The sequence below is a fragment of the Vicugna pacos genome, chromosome 9, assembly GCF_048564905.1.
Source record: "Vicugna pacos chromosome 9, VicPac4, whole genome shotgun sequence".
Lineage (NCBI taxonomy): Eukaryota > Metazoa > Chordata > Mammalia > Artiodactyla > Camelidae > Vicugna > Vicugna pacos.
In genome coordinates this window covers 9576970-9604668 of record NC_132995.1, presented here as the reverse complement: position 1 = coordinate 9604668, position 27699 = coordinate 9576970, and the positions used below count along the sequence as shown (strand labels likewise).

At 44.8% G+C, this 27699-nt stretch overlaps 1 protein-coding gene across 1 annotated transcript; it reads right to left on the bottom strand.

Annotated features, from left to right (window-relative positions):
• Positions 1–163: 163 nt before the first annotated feature.
• On the bottom strand, positions 164–27699 carry ZNF229 (zinc finger protein 229). Its single transcript, XM_072966905.1, is given in 10 exon segments — positions 164–2016; positions 15238–16418; positions 16420–17464; positions 18679–18774; positions 19037–19163; positions 24462–24520; positions 24713–24933; positions 25509–25621; positions 26580–26655; positions 27349–27699. Coding segments are annotated over 7 exon segments (3561 nt in total). The 5' UTR covers positions 24840–24933; positions 25509–25621; positions 26580–26655; positions 27349–27699; the 3' UTR covers positions 164–1090.

The window sequence follows — 27699 nt, the reverse complement described above, 5'->3', positions numbered from 1 at the left end:
TGCTTTCTTATGTGGATTCCAGGGAACGTGAAATACGTTGCTATTAAATCCCTCTGTATTAGTCAGCATGGCCTAGGCAATGTTAGTAACAAATAACTGCCAAAGTCTGAGTAGCGTTAACACAAGAAATGTTTATTTCTCACTTGAAAAAAAAAAAGTCCTACACAGGTCAGATTCCATCATTCCAGTCTGGGACAAACAGCCTCCAATGCGACAGGAAAGAGAAGCCTGGGGGACCTCACAAGATGTCTGTACGGGGCAGGCCTGGAAGCAGCTTTTATCACTTTTGCTTACACTCCATTGGTTGGAACTCAAATCACGTGGGCCCTCGCATAATCCCTTGCCAGGATTCCTAGGAAATGGGGTCTTCCTTCGTGCCCAGGAAACAGAGCAAGTCCGATGAATACGTATCTCTGTCTCTGCCACATCCTTAAAATATCACGTCTGTAGAGCTTCTCTCCTGTGTGGAGAATCTTACGGTTTTGAAAACATGAGTATGGACTAATTCTTACCACACTGGTAGACTAGGTTTCATTTCTGAGCATGCTTTTTGAACATTCTTCACAGAGAGTATTTTTCTAGTGGGGACTCTCTAAAAGCAAATAAAAACTAAAACACCTAAAGATCATGGCTGGACTGAAGTTCTTGCTGTCCTCACCCCAATTAGAATTTCCTGCCCGGGCTCACCTATTCATAGACATTTGACCTCTAACTATTGCCACTGCCACAAATTGCCCCTCTATCAAGAATAACTGTCTTTGCCACCACGGCACATAACCATTGATGGGAGCTTCTGGGCACTCACTGAGATCCACAGGAGTTTCCTGGAATGCTCTTTTTTTTTTAAACAAATGATCTTTTTTTTTCGGAGGGGTTAGTTAGGTTTGTTTGTTTGTTTAATGGAGGTACCAGGGATTGAACCCAGGACCCTGTGGATGCTAAGCACGTGCTCTACCACTGAGCCATACCCTCCCCCTGCTGGAATGCTCTTAAGGACCACCTCCTTCAGTGCTGCCAGCTGACATCACGGGTGGCAGCATTCCCATCCGTTGCTCCTCCCCTGCCCTCTTACTGGACGAGTAAGCCTCCATCATCTGGAAAACATCAAGTGGCTCCTGTTTTCCTGATGGAACCTGGACTCTACATTTACAATGTTTCTGTCCTCTTGTGTACCCTTGGATGAGTGAGATGGTCTGAGCAATGTATTTCCTGAGCCTGGCCAAGCTCGTGACACGTTATGTCCCATCTCCTCCCTGTGCGCTCTCTGATGGGCAAGAAGGTAAGAGTTCCGACTGAAGCCCTTGCCGCATTCTTTACACTGGTAGGGCCTCTCTCCGGTGTGGACTCTGAGATGAACGTGAAGGTCTGAGTTCCGACTGAAGCCCTTCCCACACGCCTTGCATTTGTGTGGTTTCTCCCTGCTGTGATCTCTCTGATGCAAGTGAAAATAGGAGCTGTAACTGAAGCCCTTCCCGCACACTTGGCAGGTGTAAGGCTTCTCTCGCGTGTGAACTCTCTGATGGGTGTGCAGCACCGAACTGTAGGCAAACGCCTTCCCGCACATGCTGCATTGGTAGGGTTTCTCCCCGGTGTGGACCCGCTGGTGAATGTGCAGGTGTGTGCTTTGGCTGAAGCCCTTCCCGCACTCGCCGCACCTGTAGGGCTTCTCCCCCGTGTGCAGTCTCCAGTGGACCTGGAGGACGGAGCTTGAACTGAAGCACTTCCCGCACTCGCCGCACTTGTAGGGCTTCTCTCCAGTGTGGACTCTCTGGTGGACAAGGAGGTTGGAGCTCTGATCGAAGCCCTTCCCACACTCTTGGCATTTGTAGGGCTTTTTCCCTGTGTGGACTCCCTGATGGATACGCAGGAGGGACCTGAACCCAAATCCCTTCCCGCACACATCACACGGGTAGGGCATGTCCCCCGTGTGGACTCGGTGATGGTTGTGAAGAGAGGAGTTGCGCCGAAAGCCTTTGCCGCATTCGATGCATTTATAGGGTTTGTCTCCCGAGGAGCCTTTCTGACTCCCGGGAGTGTCTGAGCTCTGTCTGCAGCTCTTAGCGCATGCCTGCCATTCACCAGGTCTCTCACCTGAATGGGGTTTATGATGAACAATAAGAACTGAGCTCGGACTAAAGTCCTTTCCACGCTGGTCACATTTAGATGTTTCTCCTTTCTGGGCGCTGTGATGAACACGAGCATCTGCTTCATCTACAAAGCCCACTGTACAGTTATTACAGCTGAAAAGCTGCATCGCGTGGACCACATTACTGTGTTTGATTGCTGACTTAATGACCAAGTTCTCTCCACAGTCAGAGATGTATCTATAAGCTCCCTCTTCTTTACATTCTCGGGAATCATCACAATTACCTGAGGTCTGAATGAAGCCTTCATCACCCCGAGCACATCCACACAATTCCTCTTCTGTCGGAATTCTCTTATACTTTCCCTGAGAGTCCTGGGGCTCCGTCATCATGTTGGCTTTCTTCCAAGAATCTGGGGTAAGGGCCTGTGTCAGGCCTTTCCAAGCTGTAATGTCTTGATTTTCTAAACTAATGGCATTTATTACATCGTTGTCACGTTCAGAAACCTGAAAAGACACTCCTGCACACTCTTCACGGAGGGAAATATCTCCTTCTAAATACTGGGGATGACCTCCTTGAAGATTCATGACATAATCCTGACTCACAGTGAATTCACTGATCCTTTGTTTCCAAATCTGCCAAAAGTACAGCACTTCTTGTGAGAGGTAACTCAATCCTTTCTCCTGAAGATTCGAAATGTTGTTTTTAATCCTGTCTCCTGTGAGGAGAAAGAGAATTTGGCTAAGCAAACGTATAAACCATCTATCCAAAGGCTGTGAGGAAGTGACGTGGGACGGCGTGAGAAGTTGCCACTGGCTTCTAGTCATATATGAAACAATTAGAAACCCAGTAATTCTGATTTGTGAGCTGCTAGTTAAAAACCAGGTTTTGCAGGGAAATCCTGGAATTCAAAGAAATCTTGGAAACAATTTATGAAGGAAGAAATTCACCTCTCTGCTATAAAAGTAGTCGGTAAAAAGCCTTTAATCGTTTTGCTACAAAAGGTAGGGGGGAGGCTCCCATATGATTCACGTAATGTATGTAATAATGGAGTCCTGGACGTGGTGAGAGACAGAGAATCACAAGGACCTTCCAGAATACCATAGAAGGTTGTGGAAACAAGCAACAACTCCTGTCCCCTGACAATGTCCCTTCCTTTATATCACTGTTCGATAGGGTTAGAACTATCTGTAGGTTTGTGTACAACCTGCACAACTGTACGTGGTGGGCCAAAAGCAGCAGTGGAGGTTGAAATGGGGATAATACTGTGAAATATGAGACTTCTTGTTTATCTTCCCTGAGGTTCTCTAGCTTCAGGAAGAGACAGAGTCCACCAAGATCCTGCACTCCAATTCCTTTAACTTCTCCTCTTTGAGGTTACTGCAGAGTCTCAAATAGCCATGGCTACGAGAATGGGCTGTGTGGAACTGTCAATGGCCTGGTACCCAGGGAAGTGAGATTGTACTAAAGGGGTCATAAGAAACAGGAGGTCGAGGCAGAAGAGGATGGTCACACCCTGGGCACCCAAAATAGGCTTCAAAATGTCACAAATACCACAGTCAAGACCATTTGGACACCGCCTCTGGTTCAAAGTAGCTTATGAGTCATTTTATTGAGTGACGTGAGTTCATAAAGTGGTGTCAGAGAAGAAGGGAACAGGCTTAAAATGGGAGTTTTTCAACTATTCTGATGGTGCCCACAGTTAAGAAAAGCATTTACACTGTAACCCAGTACGTACACATCGACACAGGCCAGAAACTGAAACAGGTTTATCAACTGATACTTACCTCACCGGGTGCCACATATTCTGACAAATTCTTTTGTGTTCTAGTCTATTGATCTATTCTGTCAACTCTGTTTTTTAGGGGGGGAGGCAGTAATTAGGTTTATGTAATTATTTATTTAATGGAGGTACTGGGGATTGAACCCTGGACCTCGTGGATGCTAACCATGCACTCTACCACTTGAGCTATACCTTACCCCCTAGTCCGTTAATCTATTTTGCTTTTTAAAAACTGCTAGTTAAGACACAGTAACTGGATTTCAGGACTCACCAATGGGGTTGCATCCTGCAGATTTAGGCCAAGGAGTCCTGTGTCTGTAATCTCTAGTCATAGCGGTACTTAGCGTCACATGGTTATTGAAAGAAAGCCCAGGGTCTAGAGCCAGACTGGGAAGGTTTAAATTCTAGTTCTTCTTACAAGCTGGGTGATCCCTTTGCTGCTTCCTTTGTAAAAGGGAGGCAGTAACAGCAAGTAAGCAACTGAGCTGGCATGTATATTGCACTCACTACAGACCAGATCCTAATTTGGTTCCTCTAACACAAGTTTGTCCAGAACTTTGGTTTCTTTCCAAAAGCAACCAAGGGACCATGGCCTTGGGAAAGTGTGAACTTTCTCAATCTCATTCAGAGTAACAAGAGGAAAGAAGGAGAGCTTAAACATGGGAGGAGGTCGGATTAGGCTCGCCGCCTGCATCAGATGCCCACGGACCAGGGCCTGCAGAGTCAAGGAGAGCTCCCTCACCAACACTTTGCAAGGGGCCACCTGCTCATGTTTATCTGCTAAAACTCATTAACTGCAGGGTCTCATCTGCATATGCACCTCTTAGGAGTTTTCTCTTTGGTGGCCAGAGTTTCCCTTTGTGTTCCAACTGGAATATATTCTATCTGGTTGGAAGCTGATTGCTTGAGAAAACAGGACCGGGGGTCTGAGGCTTAGTTACAGGGGGTTGTTGTCCTCACCCACTGAGACAAGGTTCCGGAAGTTCTCCAGCATCACATCTTGGTACAGGTTTATCTGGGCCTTGTCCAAGAGCGCCAGCTCTTCCTCGGTAAAGACCACAGCCACATCTTTGAAGGTCACGGTTTCCTAAAACATCAAGCACATGCCACACTCATCATCTATGCAGATGACCCCTGGAAGGCAAGCAAAGTTGGAAACTGTGCCAGTTGTGAAGCTGCTGTCTTTCTGTTTCAATTCTTCACTTTTAAACCACATCTTGTAATGCGGGAGCCGGGACTGCGAATCACGCTTCAAATTTGACAACCGGCTAGATGTTAGACCCAGACACTGCAGAGTGCTGGAGGGATTCTGCAAGGCTTGGGGAGGACATGGAGCTGGAGCTAGCGAGCCAGGAAATACACACGGATGCCCTACAGCCCGGATGGCACAGACACTGTAGCAAGGAGGAGTGGAACCTTGTCCCAGCGATCCCCCTTCCCCCTTCTTGGCCGCAACTACAGAGTCTGGGGAAAATAAAACACCCAGTTCCCTACCACCCTTGCAGGTTGGTGGATCCCTTGCCAGGATCCTATCCAGAGACTGCCATAGGGTTCAGGTACAAGGATCGTTCAAAAATAGTAACAAAAGCAATTTACAGACCAATAAACATGAAAGCAAAAATCTTCAAATTCTTTTCTTAGCACACAGCACCATCAATGAAGTGCCATTGTAAGAGCTTGAACCTGAATCTACTCAAGCATCGAGTGCCTCCACTTACGGGAAATACTGTGGAAAGAGGAACACATTGAAGGACACCAAAAAGAAGCATTTTGGGGATCATCGGGGGGAAATTCTATTATTGTCTGGGTTTTAGATGATACCAAAGAATTACTGGTAATCTCACTGGTCCATTTCTGTTTGTAGAAATACATACTGGAATATATAGGAGTGTGTGGTAAATGAGATTGCTATTTTGAAATATTCTCTCTCATGCTCCCAGTTCCACTAAAGGACCTGACTACTTCCTTGCCCCCCTTGACTTTGGATTTGGCCACATGACTTGTTCTAATTCTCAGTGGAGAACGTAAGGGGTCTTGTATGTTTCCGCTTGCTCTCTTGCCTCTCTGCCAACGTCCAACACATCCGAGATTAACCAGGACAAAGCCTTACCACGAGCGGAGTGCCACCAAATAACTATGGCATTGGCTTTGGGGTCAGGCTGCAAGAGCTGAGGAAACTATAGAAGAGGCTGCGAAAATGGTTACCTGGGTGATGTAGCCATGAGACATTTTGTAAAACTGTTTCTGGCAGTGACACAGAAGATGGAAGGTGCCCCTAAAGAATTTGTTGGCTTGAGAAAGACGGTTTCCAGGCAGAGGGTGAAAGTGTGAGCTCATTTATTTTAGCTGCATGTAAGGTACTTTAAGAAAGTGATACATTCAGAAGAGAAAAAAAAAGCACAGTATGAAATAACATGTTCCTTGCATTATTCTTTAAAATTCTCTCAAGATGCTTTGGGACACAATCAAGAAAACGGAGAAAGAGACAAATTAAGCAAATGTGGCAACACATTAACTGTTGAAACTGCACGACAGGTGTTAGATACAGAGGGTCATAGGACTATTTCCTCTTTTTGTGTATTTTCATAATTAAAACATTGTTCATGATTAAAAAAACAATCCTTGCTCCACTCTGTGATGTTCTTCTTGATGTATCCAACTTGGCTAGATTACAGTCCCCAGTTATTGAATCAAACATTAATCAAGGCATTGCTGTGCAGATATTTTGTGGATGTGATTAAAGTCCATAATCAGTTGATTTTAAGGGAGGTTATTCTAGATAATCGGGGTGGGCCTGCTTCAATCAGCTGAAAGTCCTTGAGAGCGGAACTGGGGCTTCCCTCAGAGAAGAAGAAATTCCACTTGCCCACAGCAGTTTCATTGGATCAAGAGTTCCCACCTGCCCTTCCTAAGGGGTTGTCGGACAGATTTCTGACTTTCCCAGCCCCCACAATCGCATCAGCCAATTCCTTATAACAAATCTCTTAATCTTGATCTCCTACTGATTCTGATTCACCGGCTGAACCCCGACTGATACAAACCCATTCACACCTGACTATGCAGAGCGTGCTCAAGTACACTGACCATGCCCTCTGATGCTGGGGCAATACCAAATTGCTCTAAGAGTTTCTGACCGCTCACTCTTGATTTCTGTACTTGCCTCTCGTGGACCAGTGACAAGCGGCTCACTGACTGGCACTGGAATGCAAACTGCACTTGGAGCAGCACTGAACCAGACATCCTGACATCCTTGAGCCTGTTTCTTCATTTCTCCAAACACCGCCTCTCACAGCTTGTTATAAGAAAGGTAACATGCCTACTACATAGTAGTTGCTCAAAAATTTCTGACTTTCATTATGAAAACAGAGATAATCCAGCTCCTCAGAATGGATGTGGCATTTAAGAGAAAGAAAGGAAACTTAGACTCACCTGGAACTTAATCATACTGTCTTCTTAGAAAGGGCAGGAGCCAGAGAAGGCAGCAGAACTGCAAAGGAGAAAGAACCCATGAGACCAAGGGTTTCCCAAGTTGTGGATGAATATTGGTTCCTTCTGATCTGGACATTTTTCTCACTCAAGTTACCCCATTTGACTGGGCTGTTTATTTCCTGTCTGATAAACCCTGTAAACCCAGTGACCTCTGGCCTTTGAGGGGAAACTTACTGTATACAATGCTGCTTTGGGTGCTGTGGAAACTCCCAAGATTAAGAGATTCAAAACCAAAAACTATGTCTCTGTCCTCTCAGATGGTGCTTCTCCAACCTCCTGGGGTAAAGAACCTGTTTCATGTTATTTTCACTTTTATTTCCAGCCTGTCATGGACTAATCTTTTGGTAAAATAGAGTGAAAAAGAAATTTTTAGAAAAAGGAAGCAAAAAGGCATACAAATTAGAAGCCCAATTTTTAAATTACTGGTTTAATCAATCATACAATGAATGAAATTGCTACATAGATTTTTAAATGTTTACACTGAAGTTCTGAAATGATCTGGTCACAGACCACTAACAGTTAATTCTCTGACTGGCACCGGTTTGCTGGCCACCCTTTGAAGACTCGAGTACCGCCCAGGGTGACAGATTCAGGTTAATGGGATATGAAATATTCCAATCCTTGGCCAGTCCTTGGACTCTTTCCCCTCCTTTCCTGCCTTTAAGAGACAGCATGAATCACCCTTACTCTGGGCTTCAACAAAAATCTCTTCAACTCCTCAGGTCAGTGCGAGTCACATTGTTTTATAATAGTTAAAATCCACCAAGAATTATTTCTCCCTAACCCTGTCAAGAGACCCTAAGTCCTGAAGGAATAACCAAGGCTTAGTCTTTTAGCTGCTTTACCTGGTGAAGATCCCGCTATTTCTCAAACAGTCACCAACGTTTCTTGACATTAAAAAATGCATAAAAGGAATCAGCTCTCATACACCAGGTACATGCGCAAACATGCCAGGCTCCCCTCTTCCAGAATCTGCTCTCTCCTGAGAGCCAGCAGTGGGGCAGGTTGATTGACACGCCCACACATACACACATGCACCCACATACACCTATGTGGGAGGGGGTTTGGTTTCCTGGACTTCTGGTTTCGGGCCCTTCCTGCCTCAAAGCCAGAGTCCTGGTAGGAGAAAGATGGCATGTCCAGATTAAAGAGGAGTTTAACAAACAGATGACTTACAGTGCTGTGGGCTGGGTGTCAGGAAATCACAGGGGATAAGGTGCTGCCCTGGAAGTGACAGGAAGATGCTACGACTGCACCTGGGTCTCAAGGGGCAAGGGGAGCCTGGAAGAGGGCTGTGTGGACAAGGCTGCCTGAGGAGCTGTAACTTTTTGTTGAGAAGTGCAGCCAACCTGGGGCAACCCAGATGAGAGAGAACTGGGGGACAGGACACCCCAGGTCACTCGTCTCCCTCTCTCCAAGTTCTCCTGTTGTGACTGCCCATTGGCCAAAGACAAGCAAGGCCAGAGGGCAATGGCGGCCTCTCAGGTAGCAGGTGGAAAGTGGAGAGTGGATCTGGAGGCGAGAAACCAAAGATAGGCAGCACATGATGCCTCCAGACCCTTGCTTTTCAGAACCTCCTACACTATGGGTGGGACTGTAACTTGGTGCACCCACTCTGGAAAATAGTACGGAGAGTCCTTGAAAAATGAAAAATAGAATCACTATATGATCCAGCAGTTCCATTCCTGGGCATATATATCCAGAGGAAACTCTAATCTGAAAAGATATGCGCACCCAATTGTTCATAGCAGCACTATTTACAATAACCAAGATATGGAGACAATCTAAATGTCCACCGACAGATGACTGCATAAAGAAACCATAAAATATATATATATATATACACACACACGATGGGATACTACTCAGTCATAAAAAATGAAATAATGCCATTTGCAGCAACATGGTTGGACCTAGAGATTATCATACTAAGTCAGACAGAGAAAGACAACTATCATATGCTATCACTTATGTGTGGAATCTTAAAAAATGACAAAAATGAACTTATTTACAGAACAGAAACAGACTCACAGACATAGAAAACAAACATATGGTTACCAGGCGGAAAGGGAGTAGGAAGGGATAAATTGAGAGTTTGAGATTTGCAGATACTATTACATATAAAATAGATAAACAAGTTTCTACTGTATAGCAAGAACAGGGAGCTATATTCAATATCTTGTGGTAACCTATAATAAAAAACAAATGTATGTATGTATATATATATATGATTAAAACATTATGCTGTACACATTGTAATTTGACACATTGTAAACTGTCTATATTTCAATTATAAAAAAAGAAAGAAAGAAAAGGAAAAAAAGAAAAGAAAAGAAGAATGGACAAACAGTGGCAAGAGAGGGAGCAGGAAGAGCAGTTCAGAGATTATCACAGAACTCCAGCCAGGGATGCTGGTGCCCTGGAGCAGGGCACTAGAAACAGGAGTAGTGAGTTGTTGGGTTCTGCATTTATACTGGTGATACGGCTAACAGGATCTGCTGACTGCTTACATGTGGGCTGGGAAAGACAGCCATAAAAGGCTTCAGTGACTGGAAGGATGGAGTTGCCATTTACAGAGGTGGGGGAAGACCAGAGGAGGGGCAGGTTTTGTAGGGGAGGTTCAGGAGCTCAGTTGTAGAAATATCAGGTTTGAGATGTTGAAAAATACACCTATATTTATAGAGAAAGAAGAAAAAAATTATCCCAGTCACAAGACACAAAAGACATAAATTACCTACAAAACAATTTCATTAAGGAAGAAAATTACAGAATTTTATTAAAAGTCCTGAAGCCCTGACTGCACTTCGGAGCTCATAGTGTCTCCCCCAGCATAGAGGTCTAGTCTGAGGGAGAATTCCCAAGGTCTGGCCCCGCAAACTATGCGCAACTAAGAGTAACACCCAATCTTTCTATGCTTCAGGCACTTCCTAGCTAGTTAACTGGAAAACTGTTTCACAAAGATTTTATTATGGAAATTTCTAACGCACAGAGGTAGACAGAATAGTATAATGAACCCCCATGCACCAATCACAGGGCTTAAACAATTAACACGTGGTCACTCTTGTTTCAGCTACCCCTCTAACTGTTCCCCACGTACTCACATACTATTTTTTATTGGTCACATACTATTTTGAAGCAAACCCCTGACATCATATTATTTCGTTCATAAATATTTCATTAAGTAGCTCCAAGAGAAGGAAACAGTTTAGAAAATGCTAATATCACACCTCAAATAATTAACATTAATTCTTTAATTTTATCCAAGGCAGAGTCAATGTTCAAATTTGTTAACTGCAATTTAACAATTTACAATTTGCTATGTGTCTTATAATCCTCAAAGATTACACTTCCTGGTTCACAGCACGCGAGGTGAATACGGGTTAATAATTTAGGGCAGTTCTTTTCAAACTGTATTCAGAGACATACTCCAGATTTATTACTAGGGAGAGGAACGAGCAGTCCAAGCCGTCCCCCAGGTCGGAGATGAACTAATTCCTCTCCCCACTCAGGAAAGCATGGTTCAAACCAGTATCTCCAAAATCTGAGTCAACGCCCCCCTGCCCCAACCTGGGTCCCGAGATGCGCGTGCCAAGACCGACACCAGTCCCGACCCGCGGCTGCACACATTGTCCATGCCATTACCCCGAAACCTGCAGAGGTACCACCTGAATCAGTCCTTGCAAACCGAGTGCAAGCTCTCCACACCCCATCCCACGGAGGCCGGGCCGGACCCCTCCCCGCCCCACCCCGCCAAGGAGCCCTTTCATCAGTCACCAGTCCCCGCTTCCAACTCCTCCTACTCCAGTCCACAGGGCCGGGATATAGCTGCACACCCTCCACCTCCATCCCCCGCGACACCTCGGAAGGGGCGCGGTCCACGCTAAACTCACCTGAACGCCAGAAACAATGCCGCCCACTGCACGCGTCCGGGACCATTACGCATGCGCAAGGAAACGTGTGACTACAATCCCCAGAAGCCCCTGCGCGGCAGCGGCGGCCACGCCAGGTTGCCCAGGGGTCCACGGTGCCGCTGGGGCCACCCGGACTCTGCCTTTCTAAAATAATAACAACAATGACAATAGCGATAAAACAACAGTGAAATGTTACTAATAAATTTTAAAAAAAAATCACTCTCTACCCGTAATAAAAAAGGAGAGAGCACAGTCAGTATCTTACTACTTGGAAATGAACTCATTACCATATCGGTGGAAATCTTTGCAGGTTCTTCTTCTGTAGACACGTCCTTTAGTTATATAAGCAAGCAAATTGTCAGTGAAAATTTACTTCCTTTTTTTTTCTTTTTCACGGTTTGTTTCCATTGCAGGGGACTTGAGAACTGACATAACCCTGTAAACAGGATTTTCCCCTTTGGAGAAGCAGAAAGAAGTTAACAACTAGCAAGTAGCTGCTTTATTATAAGGGAATACTACGAGCCTGGCGTTCTCTTTAAAGAGGCATGCTTCAACAAATTTCGAAAATTTGGGAAGTTTTCAGATTCTCTTTGAGAAGTCTCTCTTGGGACTTATGCTTTTTTTCGCAGTTTAAGATTCCTATTACAGAAAACATCTTTTTGATGCCCTAGATTTAAATGGGGATTCAAATTAAATTGGGCCCTAAAACCGAATAAAGATTACACTAGAGCCCTATAATTCTAGCCTGTAAGGAAAGCACCAAAAACAAACAAACAAACAAAATGGATGAGAACAATCTCTGGCAGCTCTAGACCTAGGCTAGACAGATAATTAAAGACCCTCATCTGCAAACGGTTGGCAGGAGCTGGAGTAATAATATCCAACTATAGTTTGACATTGCAACTTGGGGCATATAGAGGGAACAGTAAAATGCTTTTGGCCTGTCTCTTGTCTTTTGATGCCTCGACATTTCAATTTCACCGTGATTAAAAAAAAAAAATCTAGTAAACTCTGCCACAGAGATGAGAGTCATCCTTGATTTTGGCAGATCCTAAGTTTACTCTATGGGATAGGGAGGAGGATGTTTTAATGTGCCTCAGTAACATCTGTAATAAATACCTAGATCCTCTACCTTGGAGTCAATTTATTCTCTTTGAGCCCCTCCTCTCTGATCTCATCTTCTATTACTTTCTCCCTTGCCCATTCTGGTCCAACCACACTGGGTTTTGTGCTGTCAAACCTGATCACTGTTCCCCCTGCTGGTATGTTCTTTTCCCCAAAGGCCCAAAGGTAATTTAACTGTCTTTATTCTTTGCTCAAATGTCACTCTCAGTGAGGTCTATGGCACTCCCATTTAAAAGTGCAAAGGCCCCTAGTAATTCTCCACCTGCCTTACTCCACTTTCCCTTTCCCTTTTTGGTACATATCACCTTCTAAAATACAGGCATACCTCGTTTCATTGAGTTTTTTTTTATTGCCCTTCACAGATGTTGCGGGGTTTTTGTTTGTGTTGTTTTTTACAAATTGGAGGTTTGTGGCAACCCTGCATTGAGCAAGTCTATTGATGCCATTTTTCCAACGGCATTTGCTCACTTCGTGTCTCTCTGTCACCATGTTGGTAATTCTAGCAATATTTCAAACTTTTTCATTATTACTATACTTGTCATGGTGATCTGTGACCAGTGATCCTTGATGTAACTATTGCAAAAAGATTACAACTCACTGAAGGCTCAGATGATGGCTAGCATTTTTTTTGTAGCAATGAAGTATTGTGAAATTAAGGTGTGTACATTGTCTTTTAGACATACTACTACTACTACATACTTAATAGACTGCAATATAAACATAACTTTCATACACACTGGGAAACCAAAAAAAATTGAGTGACTTGCTTTATTATATTTGCTTTATTGCAGTGGTTTGGAATTAAACCTGCAGTATTTCCAAGGTCTGCTTATAACTTAGACTCTTTTTCTGGCAGCCCTAGGCAGCAGAAGGGAACTCAGCCCAGGCAGTGCCTTGGGTCTCGAGTCACCCACATGCAGCAGTCAGACTGCAATCATGGTCCACTGTCCTCCACAAAGCTAGGCTTGTGGGCTCACTGGTCCCAGGGGCCAGAATGTAGCACAGGAGTGCCAAATTGGTCCTCCTAATTATCCAGACCACCTCATCTCCTACCAGCCAGCAAAAATGATGCAGCCTTTGAAAGTATCTAAATCACAAATTTCATAGTTCGTGTATACCTTATATTTTGGTACTAGGGGCTAAGTGAATGGTGGAAAAGGAAAAAATACATATAGAGAGAGAGGTTATAACATAGATCTTTGACCAAAAAAAGATTGTCCCAGTAGACTAATTTTTAAAAAAATAGATAGCTTTACTGTTGTTATAAAATTGATATATGCTCTTTATAATAAAAATATGTAAAAGTACATGAATGCATTGCAAACAAAGTATTCCATCTGCTAGAAATAAGCAGTTATAATACTGACCTTTCACACATCTTTTCCTTTCTCTCTCTTTATAAACACACACACACATTAACAAAAAGGGGTTGTAGTATAATTATTGTTTTACAAATTCCTGGTTCACTGGTTTGTGAGCAACCGTCAATGTCATTACAGGTATACCTAAATATTTTTAGTGATTTCTCCTTGTTTACATGTGCTTTAACTGATTAAAACTGGAGCATTAAGATTTGTGGGTTTTTGCTGGACTAAGAAGATGCTATTAAACCTGGCCATCTACATACATCTTTTCCCACATGTACAACTATCTCCCAAGTATAAATTACTACACACTTACTGCTACTTTGAAGTAGAGGTTATATAAATTGAACTTGACACACTGACAAATTTTCAAAAAAGACGACCTATTTTCACTCCTACCAATAAGTGCATAAGAGTTCATGTTTCCACAGATCCCCACTGATGTGGCTTTGGTGAATCTGTTTACCACTGCTATTCTGATGAGTTAGAAATGGTATTTCTGATTTTTAAAAATGTTATAATATTTGTCTTATAGATAAAAAAACCAAAACAATCCAGTATGAAATGAAATGGCAAAAATATTGTATTCATGATAGCAATAAAACAAAATCCTAGAAATATACTTAAGAATATTCAGAAGCTAATTTTCAAATCTCTAAAATAATATTTCTGAAGGCTCATTTAAAATACTTTAGTAAGTAGAAACAAACAGCATCTTCAAATGGAAAAAAAAATTCAGAATTTCAATGATGCAAGTTCTTCCCAAATTAACCTATACATTCAATGCAATGCCAATTAAGAGCCCAGATTTTGTTTAAAATGATAAAATACTCCTGCAGTTTACATAACCTCTCTCTGACAGCAGTTTCTCTCTAGGAGATAAAATACAATCACAGAAACATGACGATAGTGTGTTGGAGACACATTACCCAGACCTGCCAAGAGAGCATCTTTCCCTGAAACCATCCATGGCCTAAAAGTGACTTGCCTCAGTGAATGTTAGTATAATCTTTTAATTTTTATAAAAATGCTTTCTAAAAGGTATGTACAATATTGCTTTGAGTAAGGGGACAGTTTTTTCCTACACTTATCCCGTTCATAGGTATTTTTCCCAACACGGAATCTGTGTCCATAATCTGCCCCTTTGATATATTCTTACTAGTTCTAGCATTTGTAAAAACTCCCTCCTGGGCCACCTGTGATGAACGTGATGTTTCTTTTTTTCCCTGAAACCACTGCCACATCATTTCCTTAGGGACTATTCCACTGTGCAAGAGACTCTGGAAGACTGGAGTTTGTGAAGTTTGTGACTGAGCGCTTTCCCTGTTTACCAAACTTCCAGATCTCCCTTCCCGTGCGGACCAGCCTCTACTGCAGCCCTTCCGACACATCACGTCTGTATCGATTTTCTCCTGTGTTGGCTCTGAGATGAACAGAAAGTTCTGAGTTCTACCCGGAGATCTCCACTCACACCTGCTTACAAGGTTTCTCGCTTAAGTGCACTCGCTGATGATTTCGCAGACCTGAGCTATAGCTGAAGCCTTTCCCACACTCCATGCACTTGTAGGGCTTCTCTCCAGTGTGGACCCTCTGATGGATGTGAAGACAGGAGCTTCGACCAAAGCCCTTCCCGCATTCCTCACATTTGTAGGGTTTCTCGCCAGTGTGGACCCACTGATGACCTTGAAGGTGTGAGCTCTGACTGTAGCCCTTCCCACACACGTCACATCTGTACGGTTTCTCCCCCGTGTGCACTCTCTTATGACTGAGGAGACCTGAGCTGTACCGGAAGCCCTTTCCGCATTCGTAACAAATATAGGGTTTCTCGCCGGTGTGCCGTCTCTGGTGGGTGCGAAGATTTGAGCCATAGCTGAACCCCTTGCCGCACTGATCACATCTGTAGGGCTTCCTCCCCGTGTGGACTCGCTGATGTTTGTGAAGACTTGAGGTGCACCTAAAGCCCTTTCCACACTCTTCACACCTGTAAGGTTTCTCGCCCATGTGGACCCTCCGGTGGATGAGGAGTCTGGAGCTGTAACTGAAGCCTTTCCCACACTCCGCGCATTTATAGGGCTTCTCTCCTGTGTGGACCCTCTGGTGGATGAGGAGGTCGGAGCTGTAAATGAAGCCCTTCCCACACGTGGCGCAGATGTAGGGCCACTCTCCGGTGTGGACCCGCCAGTGGCTGTGAAGGTTGGAATTCCGCTGGAAGCCTTTCCCACACTCGGCACATCTGTAGGGCTTCTCTCCCGTGTGGACCCTCTGGTGGACATGGAGGTCTGAGCTTCGGCCGAAGCCCTTCCCGCACTCGCACTTGTAGGGCTTCTCTCCCACGTGCAGTCTCTGATGTGCGAGGAACCCTGAGCTGTAACTGAAGCTCTTCCCGCACACGCCACACTCATAGAGGTGCTTCCCTGTGTGAGCCTTCAGGTGAGCCTGCAGGTACGAGCTGTGACTGAAACCCTTGTCGCACTGGTCGCACTGGTCGGGTTTCTCTCCGGCGGGCATTGTCTGATGACTGCTGAGATTGGAGCTACAGCTGAATCCCCTGCCGTGTTCTACACAGCTGTAGGGTTTCTCCCCGGGGTGGACGTGCTGATGCTTATGTAATGTGGACCTGGCGCAGAACCCTTTGCTGCACTCGCTGCACGTGTAGGGCTTCTCCCGTGTGCAGCCGCTGATGGACCTGAAGCACCGAGCTGTAGCTGAAGCCTTTCCTGCACTCACTGCATCTGTACGGCTTCTCTCCGGTGTGGACCCTCTGATGGACCAGCAGGTTGGAGCTCCGCCCAAAGGCCTTCCCGCACTCCTTGCACTTACAAGGTTTCTTTCCTGTGTGCAAGCCCTGATGGATGAGAACTGATTTGTACCTGAACCCCTTCCCGCATACCTCGCATGCGTAGGACACGTCTCCTGCCGGGACCCTGGCACGGCCATGAATGCGTGTGTTCTGCCTGGAGCCCCGACCATGCTCGTTACTTTGAAAGGATTTCTCTCCTGGGGGAGTTCTTGGATGTCTCTCCAGACAGGTGCTCTGCCCCAAGCCCTTAACAAACTTATGATATTGATAGGGTTTCTCTTTCAAGGGCACTCTTGGATGAGTGGGCAGGTCTGAATCATCCTGGCAGCCATTTTCACATTCATTTCTTTCAAAGCCATTCTCTCCGGGGTTAGGGCATTGAAGTATTGACTCTTTAATGCAGTCTTTTCTGCCTTTATCACAATTATGTGGTTTCTCTCTTCCAGGTTTCCTGTGGTCATCACGATAATGTGATAGCCAGCTGAAGCCGTCAACATCCCAGTCACATTTATATATTATATCTTCCATGTTGGGTTTTTTCCATCTTTCTTGAACATTCCTTGTCTCATTCACAGAGGCTTTTATCCAAGATCCCTGAAAGGAGACTGGTCTCACAGGCCAGGCTAGAAACTCATGATTTTCCAAATTGATGGACCCATCCCCTTGAAGACTGTCTACCAAATTTCCAATCTGAGAATCCTCAGCAGATACTAATTTCCCGCCTTGACAGAGAGAAGCATCTTCTGAGGACCAGAAATCTGCCCCTGGAAGATTTGCTCTGTGGTCTTGACTCGCAGTTAATTCACCAGCCACCTGCTCCCAGATTTTCCAGCAGGGGAGCTCTCTGTGCGAAAGAAATCTGAATACTTTTTCTGGAGTATCCTCCATATCCTTCTCATACTTGTTTCCTAAAGGGGTAAAGGTGACTTGTGAGAAGAAGTACAAGACTGGCTCAGGGACATCAGGCTCTCAGACCGGGACCAATAATGCCCTAGAGAAAACTTCAGGTTTATGTATCACAACTGTCATGGTGCTTCTTTTTATGTTTGAAAAAAGGAAGAGGCTTCTATTGATAAACTTGGAAGCTCAATGTTAATATAATCCTGTTAGTAACAAACTAGTCTCATCGTAGAGCTGCCAAGCAAAAAATAAATTCTGAACAGGATTTTACCCCCCAAATTTTATTTCTTCACTTAATAATGCTGTTGTTGCTAATAATAACAATATTAATAGTATCTAACACTATTAAAACAGTTCCTATGTGCCAAAGATATACATATATTAATTTATTTAATGCTCAGAATACATGGAGGTAGAGGCTATTATTTTCATCTTACAGATGAGGAAAACCAAGGCACAGAGAGGGTGAAGAACCTAGTCGGTACAGCACCGCACTATGAGGGAGGGCTGAGCTGGGATTCCCACATACAAGTCTGGCTTCAGAGCCCACACTGAGTGGACACTCTCACCATGCTGCCTCCCAGAGGACTCTGACTCTGGGTGTGTGTGAGCCAGATGTGGGCAGGGAACAAAGCACCCAACCTGCCAAAGTGCACCAGCCGTGTCTGCGTCTTCTGTGGCATATCACAGGGAGCCAGGTGATACGGACAAGGTGTGGAGACGTAAAACCTCTCCACGTATCCCCACTACTGACGGTGGGCCACCACACTGTCATGTTTACTGCAGAGCTCCGCATGCTTTCAAAAATGTGCCCACACTTTCTGATGTCCTTTATTGGCCATTTTTATCTTTTAAGGCTGAGGTAACAGGAACCTGTTTATAACCAGGGACTTGTAGGATACAGAAGTGAGAAATCCATCAGAGGATTCTCAACCTTCTGGAACAGTCTCTCTGCCACTGGCTTGCTGGTCTTACACTGCCTGTTCTGTCAGAGGGATGAAAGTCCAGCGATCCCACACTCCTTCTGGGTCTGTCATTCTCTGGGAAGCATGAAGGAACCATAAGAAGGCAGGGACTGAGGAACAGAAATGAGGCTGCACAACAATCACCTACTTTGGGGCCCGCCGTGTCCACGGGAAAGGCCGAGGGTGGGGAAGGGGCCTCTGCGTGGCCAGCTCACTGCTCACTGCCTGGCCTGGACTCTAGACTCCGTGGTCCTCACCTGGATGTGCATCTCTTGGAGTTTCTCTCTCTTCCCCCCAGGTCTCTTTGTCTCGTTCCAAACGGCGTATTTTATCAGGTTTGAAAGGTTGCTGCCCTGAAATTCCAAGAAAATGCAAAGCTAAGGCTTGCTTCTGAGGTATAAAAAAAGAATGTGAAAATGCAGCCCTAATCCCATGACTTTCAGGTGTTTGAAAGACAGATAAGGAAAAGATTCAGGACTGGTTAAGTGAAACTATTTTTCAACAGTTCTAGACAAAAAGGATTTAACCTGCATACCAAGACCAAAAATATCCTCTCTTTGGGGAACAAGAACACTCCAATGAGTTAAGTTTCAATTACCCAGAAGTTCCCCTTACCCACGGAGACCAGGTTCCGGAAGTTCTCCAGCATCACATCTTGGTACAGCTCCCTCTGGGCGGAATCCAGCAGCCCCAGCTCCTCCTTGGTGAAGACCACGGCCACATCCTTGAAGGTCAACGGCTCCTAAAATGTGATGCGCCATTAACACCAACACCCACTAGATGAAAAGTCAACTTGGCATCACTAACAAAAGCAGACAGGAAAGCAGAAAGTTGTTTGGTATGGCAAGTTACATCAAGTTTTATTAACGTCTGGTGCCAATAATTTGAATTCTAACCAACTGATCTTCCACGGTTATCCAAAGAGCAGAGCAAGGAGTATCCTTTGCTCAGCGTGAGCACTTCTGAGGGCCTTTCCTGGGGCTGGAGTGGCTGAAGCACAGGGTCTGCACATTTTACAATTTGACTCTGACTTGTAGACGACCAACTCTTCCTCCAAAAATACCATAAAAACTGACAGTTCCAATGGCGCCTAATTTCAGAGTAGCCATGTCTGCACACACCCCCAAAATGACCTTCTCTGCCAGAATGGCTGTTTTCTGCCTGCCAGCCTCACCCCTCTGTCAGCAGTAGGGCAAACAGCCCCTGCCCCCTCCACACACACAGCTTCTAGGAGCTTCCTTGTCACACTTGACGGGCAGCCAACGTTGTGTTACAGCAACCATCTCCCAGCCGGGTGAGACCTCCAGAGCAGTGGTTCAAACCGGGGAATTTAAATCATACCATGTCATCCACAGCTATGAACTACGGCCTGTTTTTTAAGTGAATGGCTTCAGTCCAGTGAGGGAAAAAAACTCGGCAGTGATAAATTCTGAAACACAGTGACGGCCCTGGCCTGGGCCACACAGCAGCGACGGGGCCAGGGCCTGCGTGCAGCCCTGTTCTAGACCACTAGGCTGCTTCTTCCCTTTCTTCTCCCTCCTTTCTTCTCCTTTCTTTTTTTTTCAGAGCCACTGTATTTTAACAACTTTCCTATAAAAGCCAAGATGTGTGTTCCCAGGGGATAAGAAAATGAGAAGAAACTTCCAGCTATGAGGTGAACATGTCCCAGGGGTGCAGGGGTCACGGTGAGCACGCAGGGGATCCAGTCAACGGTACCGGAACAACTCTGGTGACAGGGGGTAGTGGTCTCACTCAGGTGACCACTTCATGATGTATAAAAAACACTCAGTTACTAGACTCACACCTGAAACTCATATAACATTATACATTAACTATGACTCAATAAAAGCTGAAAAAAATGAGAACAGAAAGCAGATAACACCAACACCTTATATTTACAGCACACCCACTGTAAGGTAGGTACGAACCTACGTACTTTTTTTTTAACGAACTTTATTTCTTTATTTATTTGGTGCAGGGAGATAATTAGGTTAGTTTATTTATTTACTTATTTTAATGGCAGGACTGGGGATTGAACCCAGGACCCTGTGCATGCTAAGCACGCGCTCTACCCCTGAGCTATTATACCCTCCCTGCCCCTCCAAGGCTAAGTACTTTTATACACCTTGTTTCATTCTATGCTCACAGAACTCACAGCAGATGAGAACTTTCTGGAATGCTGGCAATGCTCTATTGTCTTGGTTGGGTCAGTAACTACTCACAAGGCAGTCGCTATTGCTTCCTTTTCACAGATGAGCAAAGTGGGGTCTCAGAAAGGTGAGCACTGTTTGTCCATGAACACACACCTATTAAGCACAGAGTCAGGACTGAACCTGGGCAGCCTGACTAACCACGCGGTAACCACCCTGCTGCCCCACTGCCCCAGGGAGATCAGAGGAGCACAGAGCAGAGGAGCCCACGTTCTTGGTTTGGAGAAGGAGTGTCACCAGCAGAGCACACTTCCCGGCAGAATCTGAGATCAATTTCAAGACTAGAGCCAGCGTGAGGGGGAGGAAACTTGGGGCGGAGGCAGTCAGGTTAGCAATTCATTCAGCAGATGTGGACCGGCCACTAACTTCCAAATCTTTATAGCAGCCCGGCCTTCCAGAGCAGATTCCTGCCAAATCCAGCCACCACTTGGGTGTCTAAAAGGTATATCGAGACAAAAAAAGCCTCATTAGAATTAAGTCTTTGAGAGGGGAGGGTATAGCTCAGTGGTAGAGTGCATGCTCAGCATGCCCGAAACCCCAGGTTCAATCCCCAGTACCTCCATTAAAAAAAAAAAAAAAAAAAGAATTGATTCTTTCCTCCCAAACTGATCTCTCCTTACCCCATGGGAGTAAACAGTACCATCTACCTTAAAGTTATCCTGGATTCTTCCCTTTTCCTTTCTCACACTATTCATAAAAAAAAAGCCTGTCTATTATGATCCCCAAATACCGTTCAAACCTACCCACTTCGCCCCATCTCTGCTTCCACCTCTCTAGTCTGACTCATCGTTATCCTTTGCTTAATGATGCAGATACTTTTCCTCAGCTCAGCCCGTCCCTTAAAGTACTTGAAAGCCATTGTCTTGTCAGCCCCGTGAGGGCCGGGATGTTGTCTGGTTTGTTCTTTGATATCCCATCAGTGCTCAGAAGGTTTGGTCTACAGTACGTGTTCAATAAACATTTGCTGAACGAATAATGAAAGGAAACATGAACAGACCAATAACCACACAAATAACTGGAAAAAGTCGTTTGAGATCTACCATGAAAAAGAGCACCTGGTTTGGAGAACATTACAATTAAGTTTTAGCCAAACTTTAATTTTAACATTATTCATTTTTTCTTCATAAATATTTTTTCACCCAACAAAGATGCTGATGGGTACACATCCTTTTGTTAATGTTGGGCATTTCAGGGAGGGCAGAACTGGAAGGGGGAGCTTAATTTTTTTTCTTACAGATCTTGGTATTATCTGACTTGTATGAAATTTTATTTTGAAGATTATAATAAAATATATGTAAACTGGAATTATTCACATGGCCAAGCTGCACAGGCTTAATACTATGAGTTAGTAAGATGGACAATCCAAAAATATCTCCATGGTAGTCCCACAGTATCCCTTTTATGTGGATAAAAGCTGGGGTCACCAGGAGGAAAGTCTCGTAACTGTAAGTCACAATGGCTTTGGAAGTAGTTTAAAAAACAGTCTTAACACCTGAACTCAAAAAGTATATTCACTAGATTTTTTTTTTTTTTTTTTGGTGAAAGGGAAAACCTTGGTAGGGGAAAAAAAACCGAAAACAGAATTTTGAATTGTAAAGAAAAAAAAAAATCACTGCTATGATTGGAAAATAAAACAAAACAAAAAAACCCCAAAACCTCAAGAGATGAGCTAAACAGCAGAATGGACACCAGTGAAGAATAAGCCAGTGAACTGGAAAACCGATCAGGCTCCTGCAACGTGGTAGAAAACGGCGAAGAAGAGAATAAAAGTTAAAGAATAGGGAAGATGGACCCAGAAGTTAAACCACTTATCACAGGAGTTCCAGGAGGGCCAAATGAATAAAACACTAGTAACAACAGACATCCAGGCAGAAAATGCACTAGTCAGCGCCAGAAGACCACAGAACAAGCACAATAAAGAACAAGGGTCACTGATTTTCAAAGATCCTTGAAAGTGACACCCAGCCAAGCCTTTGTCAAGTATAGGCTTGACAGACCTTTCTGGGAAAAATGACCAGAATACACGTGGCTCACTGGAAGATGAATGGAGAAGGCAGGATACAAAGACCAGCACCGCATTTCACGCCTAGAGAAAATGAAGCAACTTACGCAAAGTTCCGCAAGTGAATGTAAGAATTTTAAGCCCAATTTGCCATTGGAGCATAAAGGCAACAAAGACTTCTTTTTTTTTTTAATATGCACTGCACCTTCTGTTCTTTTATTTGGGGGGGGGGGCAGCGGGGTAATTACTTTTAATGGTGGTACTTGGGATTGAACCCAGGACCTTGGGCAAACTAAGCACGCGCTCTCCCACTGAGCAATACCCTCCCCACACAACCGACACTTCTTAAGCAAGGAAGAACTCAGAGGATACAGCATCCATGCCATGAATCTTCTTTGGAAAAAAATCAAGCAGTGGATGAAATTAAGCCAATCCAAAGATAAACCACCACAGAGCCAGGCCTGAAGAAACAGTAGTAAAGGACAAGTGGTGAGCAACGACTTACACACCTAGAACTGAGACGCGCCAACGGCGGGCATCAGGGGAGACACATCAGAAGGGAACGACGACAGTAATGATAATACAACATCAGGAGGTGGTGGGAAGTAAAAAATGTATCTTCAGCTCTCATTACAGGGAGCTCACCAATAAGATTTAAAATTAAAGCAAGTGAATCAAACTTTCAAAGTTTTTTCCCACAACCTCTTTTCATAAGAGAAAGCTTTATAAAATATCATGTCTTGAAAAAAGTCCGTAAAATTCTGCAACTGCTTTTCCCCAATTTAAAGACACATTAACATATATACATGTATGTACCGAGAGAGAGAGAATATATTTTCATGCCCTAATACTTTCACCCACTTTATCTTACTTGATAGCAGCATGGGATCTAGATATGAGGACAAATGAAACCATAATAATCCAGCAGTGCAACATCAATTCAATGGATGGTCACGGAGTCCATGCCACCATTTTTTTTCTTTCTGTTACGAACAACACTGCAATGATCATTCTCTGAACACCTGCTCTGATTCAGAATAAATTCTTGGAATGGGACATACTGGCGCAGAGGTTTGCAGAACTTCCAGAAAGGCTGAAAGGCCCCTGCAATTGTGTGGATTTCTCCATGTGTTCACTAACAGTGATCTTTCAAATCTTTGGTCATCGAGAAAAAGAACCGTAACTTCTTTCAATCTGCATCACTCTGACTAGAGGCTGATCATCTTTTCATATGATTATTGGTCATTTGTTTCTCTTCTTTTCTCCCTCCCTGAACACGAATGCTTAGGTTTTTATTCCCAATCCCTCTTTTTAACATAAGGTTATTAAAAGTTTGTGGTCCATGAACCTTTTTTCACCCAATACGCTGACTCTGAACACTGTTCACGGTATAGTTTTTTGGTCGGGTGTATTAATCGGGAAATACAACATCAAGAAACGAATAAGAGAAATGCCCCACTGAGGAGGCAAACCTGGGCAGTGGAGGAGGATTCCTTATTTGGAGGGGCACCTCTCCACATAATACGGGTCAGTCCCTTAGATGAAACTCTTACTGACACGTGACACGTAGAGCAAAAAGGCAAATTACACTGGTCCTACTATCCTGGGTTCAAATCCGGGATTCACCACTTGTTTCTTTGCCTCTGAAATAGGATCATACCACCTTTCTTACCCAGCTAGTTTGGGGATAAATGCACTGAGTAATGTAATGTATTCACCTAACATGCTGGGTTTTTTTCCTCCTCTTTTTCCTTTACCAAGGGAGGGAGGTATGTTTACCCTCTGATGCCTGAAGTGGTGTTTCTGCAGAGAAAAGAAAGCAACCCACCTGAAACTTGGTCTCACTCTCCCCGTCCTGGGAAAGGGCTGAGGCTGGAGGACGCGACCCTGCGGGAGGAGAAAGACCCCTGGAGAAGGGTAGGGCCTGCCTGGCCTCGCCCACTCCTTCCTGAGCCCCAGGAAGAGCTGCTGCCTTCCAGACTGGCTTCTCTTCACCAGACGCAAGTCCTCGTCCGCCTCCCTTCCTCTCTCTCCAGGCCCGCTCGGCTTCTCCCGTCCCCACCCTTCGCTAACTCTCACCTCCTTCCTCATGCCTCGAGGCCCGACTCTCCATGGTCTCCTCTCCTAGGTTTTGGGAGCAGCAGCAATTGTATTTATGCTCTGATCTTCCCAAACTGGAGAAGCAGAAAAGCCAGCGGTTCTTCATTCTTGAGTCTCTCTAATCTCTGACCAGGAGCTTCGGATGGATACAAGGCCCTACTGATGAGCCTGGGGAACTATATTCAATATCTTGTAATAACCTATAATGAAAAAGAACATATATATATCTGAACCACTATGCTGTACACCAAAAACGAACACAACATTGTAAATCAACTAAACTTCAATTTAAGAAAAAAAAAAAAGAAAGAATAGGAAAGAAAAAAAGGGGTAACAGGAATAGAAACTGCAAAGGTAGAAATACCAGGACTAGATGAGTAAGTATGTGTGGGGATGAAAAGGAGGAGAAGTCAAACATGAGTCAGGGACTGAAGTTTGAGGAAAGTGAGTGAATGATGACATTTTCATCCAGACAAAATGGGGAGTAAAGTTTTGGAAGCTGCAGTGCTGGTCTCTGAGTATCAGAGCTGTGAACTGGTTTGGGTCCAAAGTCTGGCTCAGTCGCTTTGTAGCTCTACTGACTCTAGATGAACGACTAACCTGGAAAGAATTCTTTCTCTCTTATACACATTCACATGCATACATACTTGTATAAAGCTCCCAGTTCAATACGTGGCACAGAGAAAATCCTCAGTAAACTATTATCATTGCTGTTATCCATTCATCCCCAGCACTGACCCAAAAGTACAGGCACCCACCCATTTAACAAACGTACCTTCATGTCTAACTACATCTTGGATGCTATAACGAACACTGGGGATGCAGCAGGAAATAAGACGGGCAAAGTACTTGTTCTTACGGCACTTCCATTCTCATGGGTAAACAAGTCTACAAAGGAGGTGACCTCTGATTACAAAAACGGCAAAGAAGAAGAGAAAACAAGCATGATACATTCTTGCTCACCAACTAGCCTGGAACTTCCTTCAGATAGAACATGATGGCAAGTGTGGGAGGGCAACATTCAATCAGGTTGTCACGGACAGTGGCTGAGACCGGCATGAACATAAATCAGCTGTGCAAAGATCCAGGCTGAGGCGAGCACAGAGGCAAGTGCCTGTGCAAAGGCCCTGACTTCTGGTTAAAACATCTCCTGGCCGGTGGGGAGGGGATACCTCAGTGATAGGATGCATCCTTAGCAAGAGCAAGGTCCTGGGTTCAATTCCCAGTGCCTCCATTAAAATAAATAAATAAATGAAAATAAACCTAACTACCTCTCACTCCCCTCCCCGCCTCAAAAAAGAAAAAAAAAATCTCCTGGCCAAGTGACATTCCTTAAGCTTCTTAACCTTTCTGAACCTTGGTTATTCTTGCCTGTAACAGGGGACTCATATTATCTGACGTGCAAAGTTGCTGAGCAAATTAAATATATTTACTCATTCTAATATTTATTGATAGGTTACAGATGCTAAGCACTATTTCAGGCATCAGGGATACAGCAGTGAAAGCTCTCAATATAGAAACTGGCATATAATAAGCAGTTAATTAATGCGTATCATTATAGCTACCATCATGATCTCTTTCCTGTATTTTGCACAGGACTGAAACAATATAAGCCAGAGTGATTTACTGACCACTACTAGAAGCCAGGGAGAGAAGACACTAAATAGACACCAGGGATTTCCTCAGTCTTAGAAGAAACCCATTTCTAGGCAGAGGCAGCTGTAGCTGAGAAGCCTGAATAGACATTTGTCAAAACCACGGGATGAAGAATGAGGTCAGGGAAGCAAACCTCTGGGAAGAGAGCTGGCACTGCCATAAAACCACAAGAAGCCAAAGTTCTACTCACCTGCAGCTCTAACGTCAAGAGACCTTCCCTTTCTATGCAGTTCCTTTCAGCAAGGAGCAGTCCCAAGAAGCCAATGCTGTGAAAGAAAAACGAGCCGTGAGATAACATGATTTTATCGCAATTCCCGACACCACAGGGAGATACCTGTCAGCGCCAGCTGGAAGTATTGTACCCCTTCCTTTAATTTACCCTTCCTGCCCTATTATTTCCTTCAGGAGTCCTGGAAGGAGACCTCTCTCCCTACAGGACTCAGAAAGAAGGACCCGCACCAGTCGCTACGCTCACTGCAGCTCCCAGGAGACGAGGAGAATCAGCACAGTCCCAAGACGGGAATTCAGAGCCGTGATGTGCACCTTCTAGGTGACATTGAGAGTGGCATTCAACCAGTGTGTGCCTCAGACGCTACCAAAAGCACAGCCAGCAACACCACCTCAGCAAAACCTCGCTGACAGCTCGTACGGTGCTTAAAAATTCTCAGAGGAAAACATACAGAACAGGAAGCTCCCAACTTCTACAGCTTTTTACAGAGATGCCTTCACAGACAGGAAACTGAAGTTAGTACAGAAGTGGGAGGGGAGTTACTGTGATAGAATCCAAAAAATCAAGTCACGACTGCCTGGATTGGGTCTCTCAAACACGAGATGCCCGTCGTAAAGCCGGAGCTGCGGGCCTTCGAGTGCTCCTTCCGATCCCGGGGGTGCCAAGGATTGCCCGCCCGGGCCCACCCCAGATCCCAACCCAGGATGCTCGAGGATCTGCCTCCTCAAACCTGTCCTCCGCCAAACCGAGCTCGTTGAAATCTCCCGGTTCCGACCCTCCGTCATACGCTGCTCTTTCATCCTCAGGTCCCAGACATCTGGCCCCCATGCCTGCGGCCGCAACGAAGCCCTCCAAAAATACTCGGGGCTTTTTGGACCGTCGCAAAAGAGGCGACGGCAATTGTGCCCTGGCCGGAAGCGGAAGTGGGTGACTCTAACGTGTCCGGACTACAGTTCCCAGAACCCTCTGCGAAGCGCGGTCTTATTTTGGATCCCCCGTAGTGATGGAAGTAAGCGCCAAGCTGGAGCCTTGGCAGAAACCTGGCGGAGGGCGGGGGAGCACGGGTATCCCGAAAGGGAAC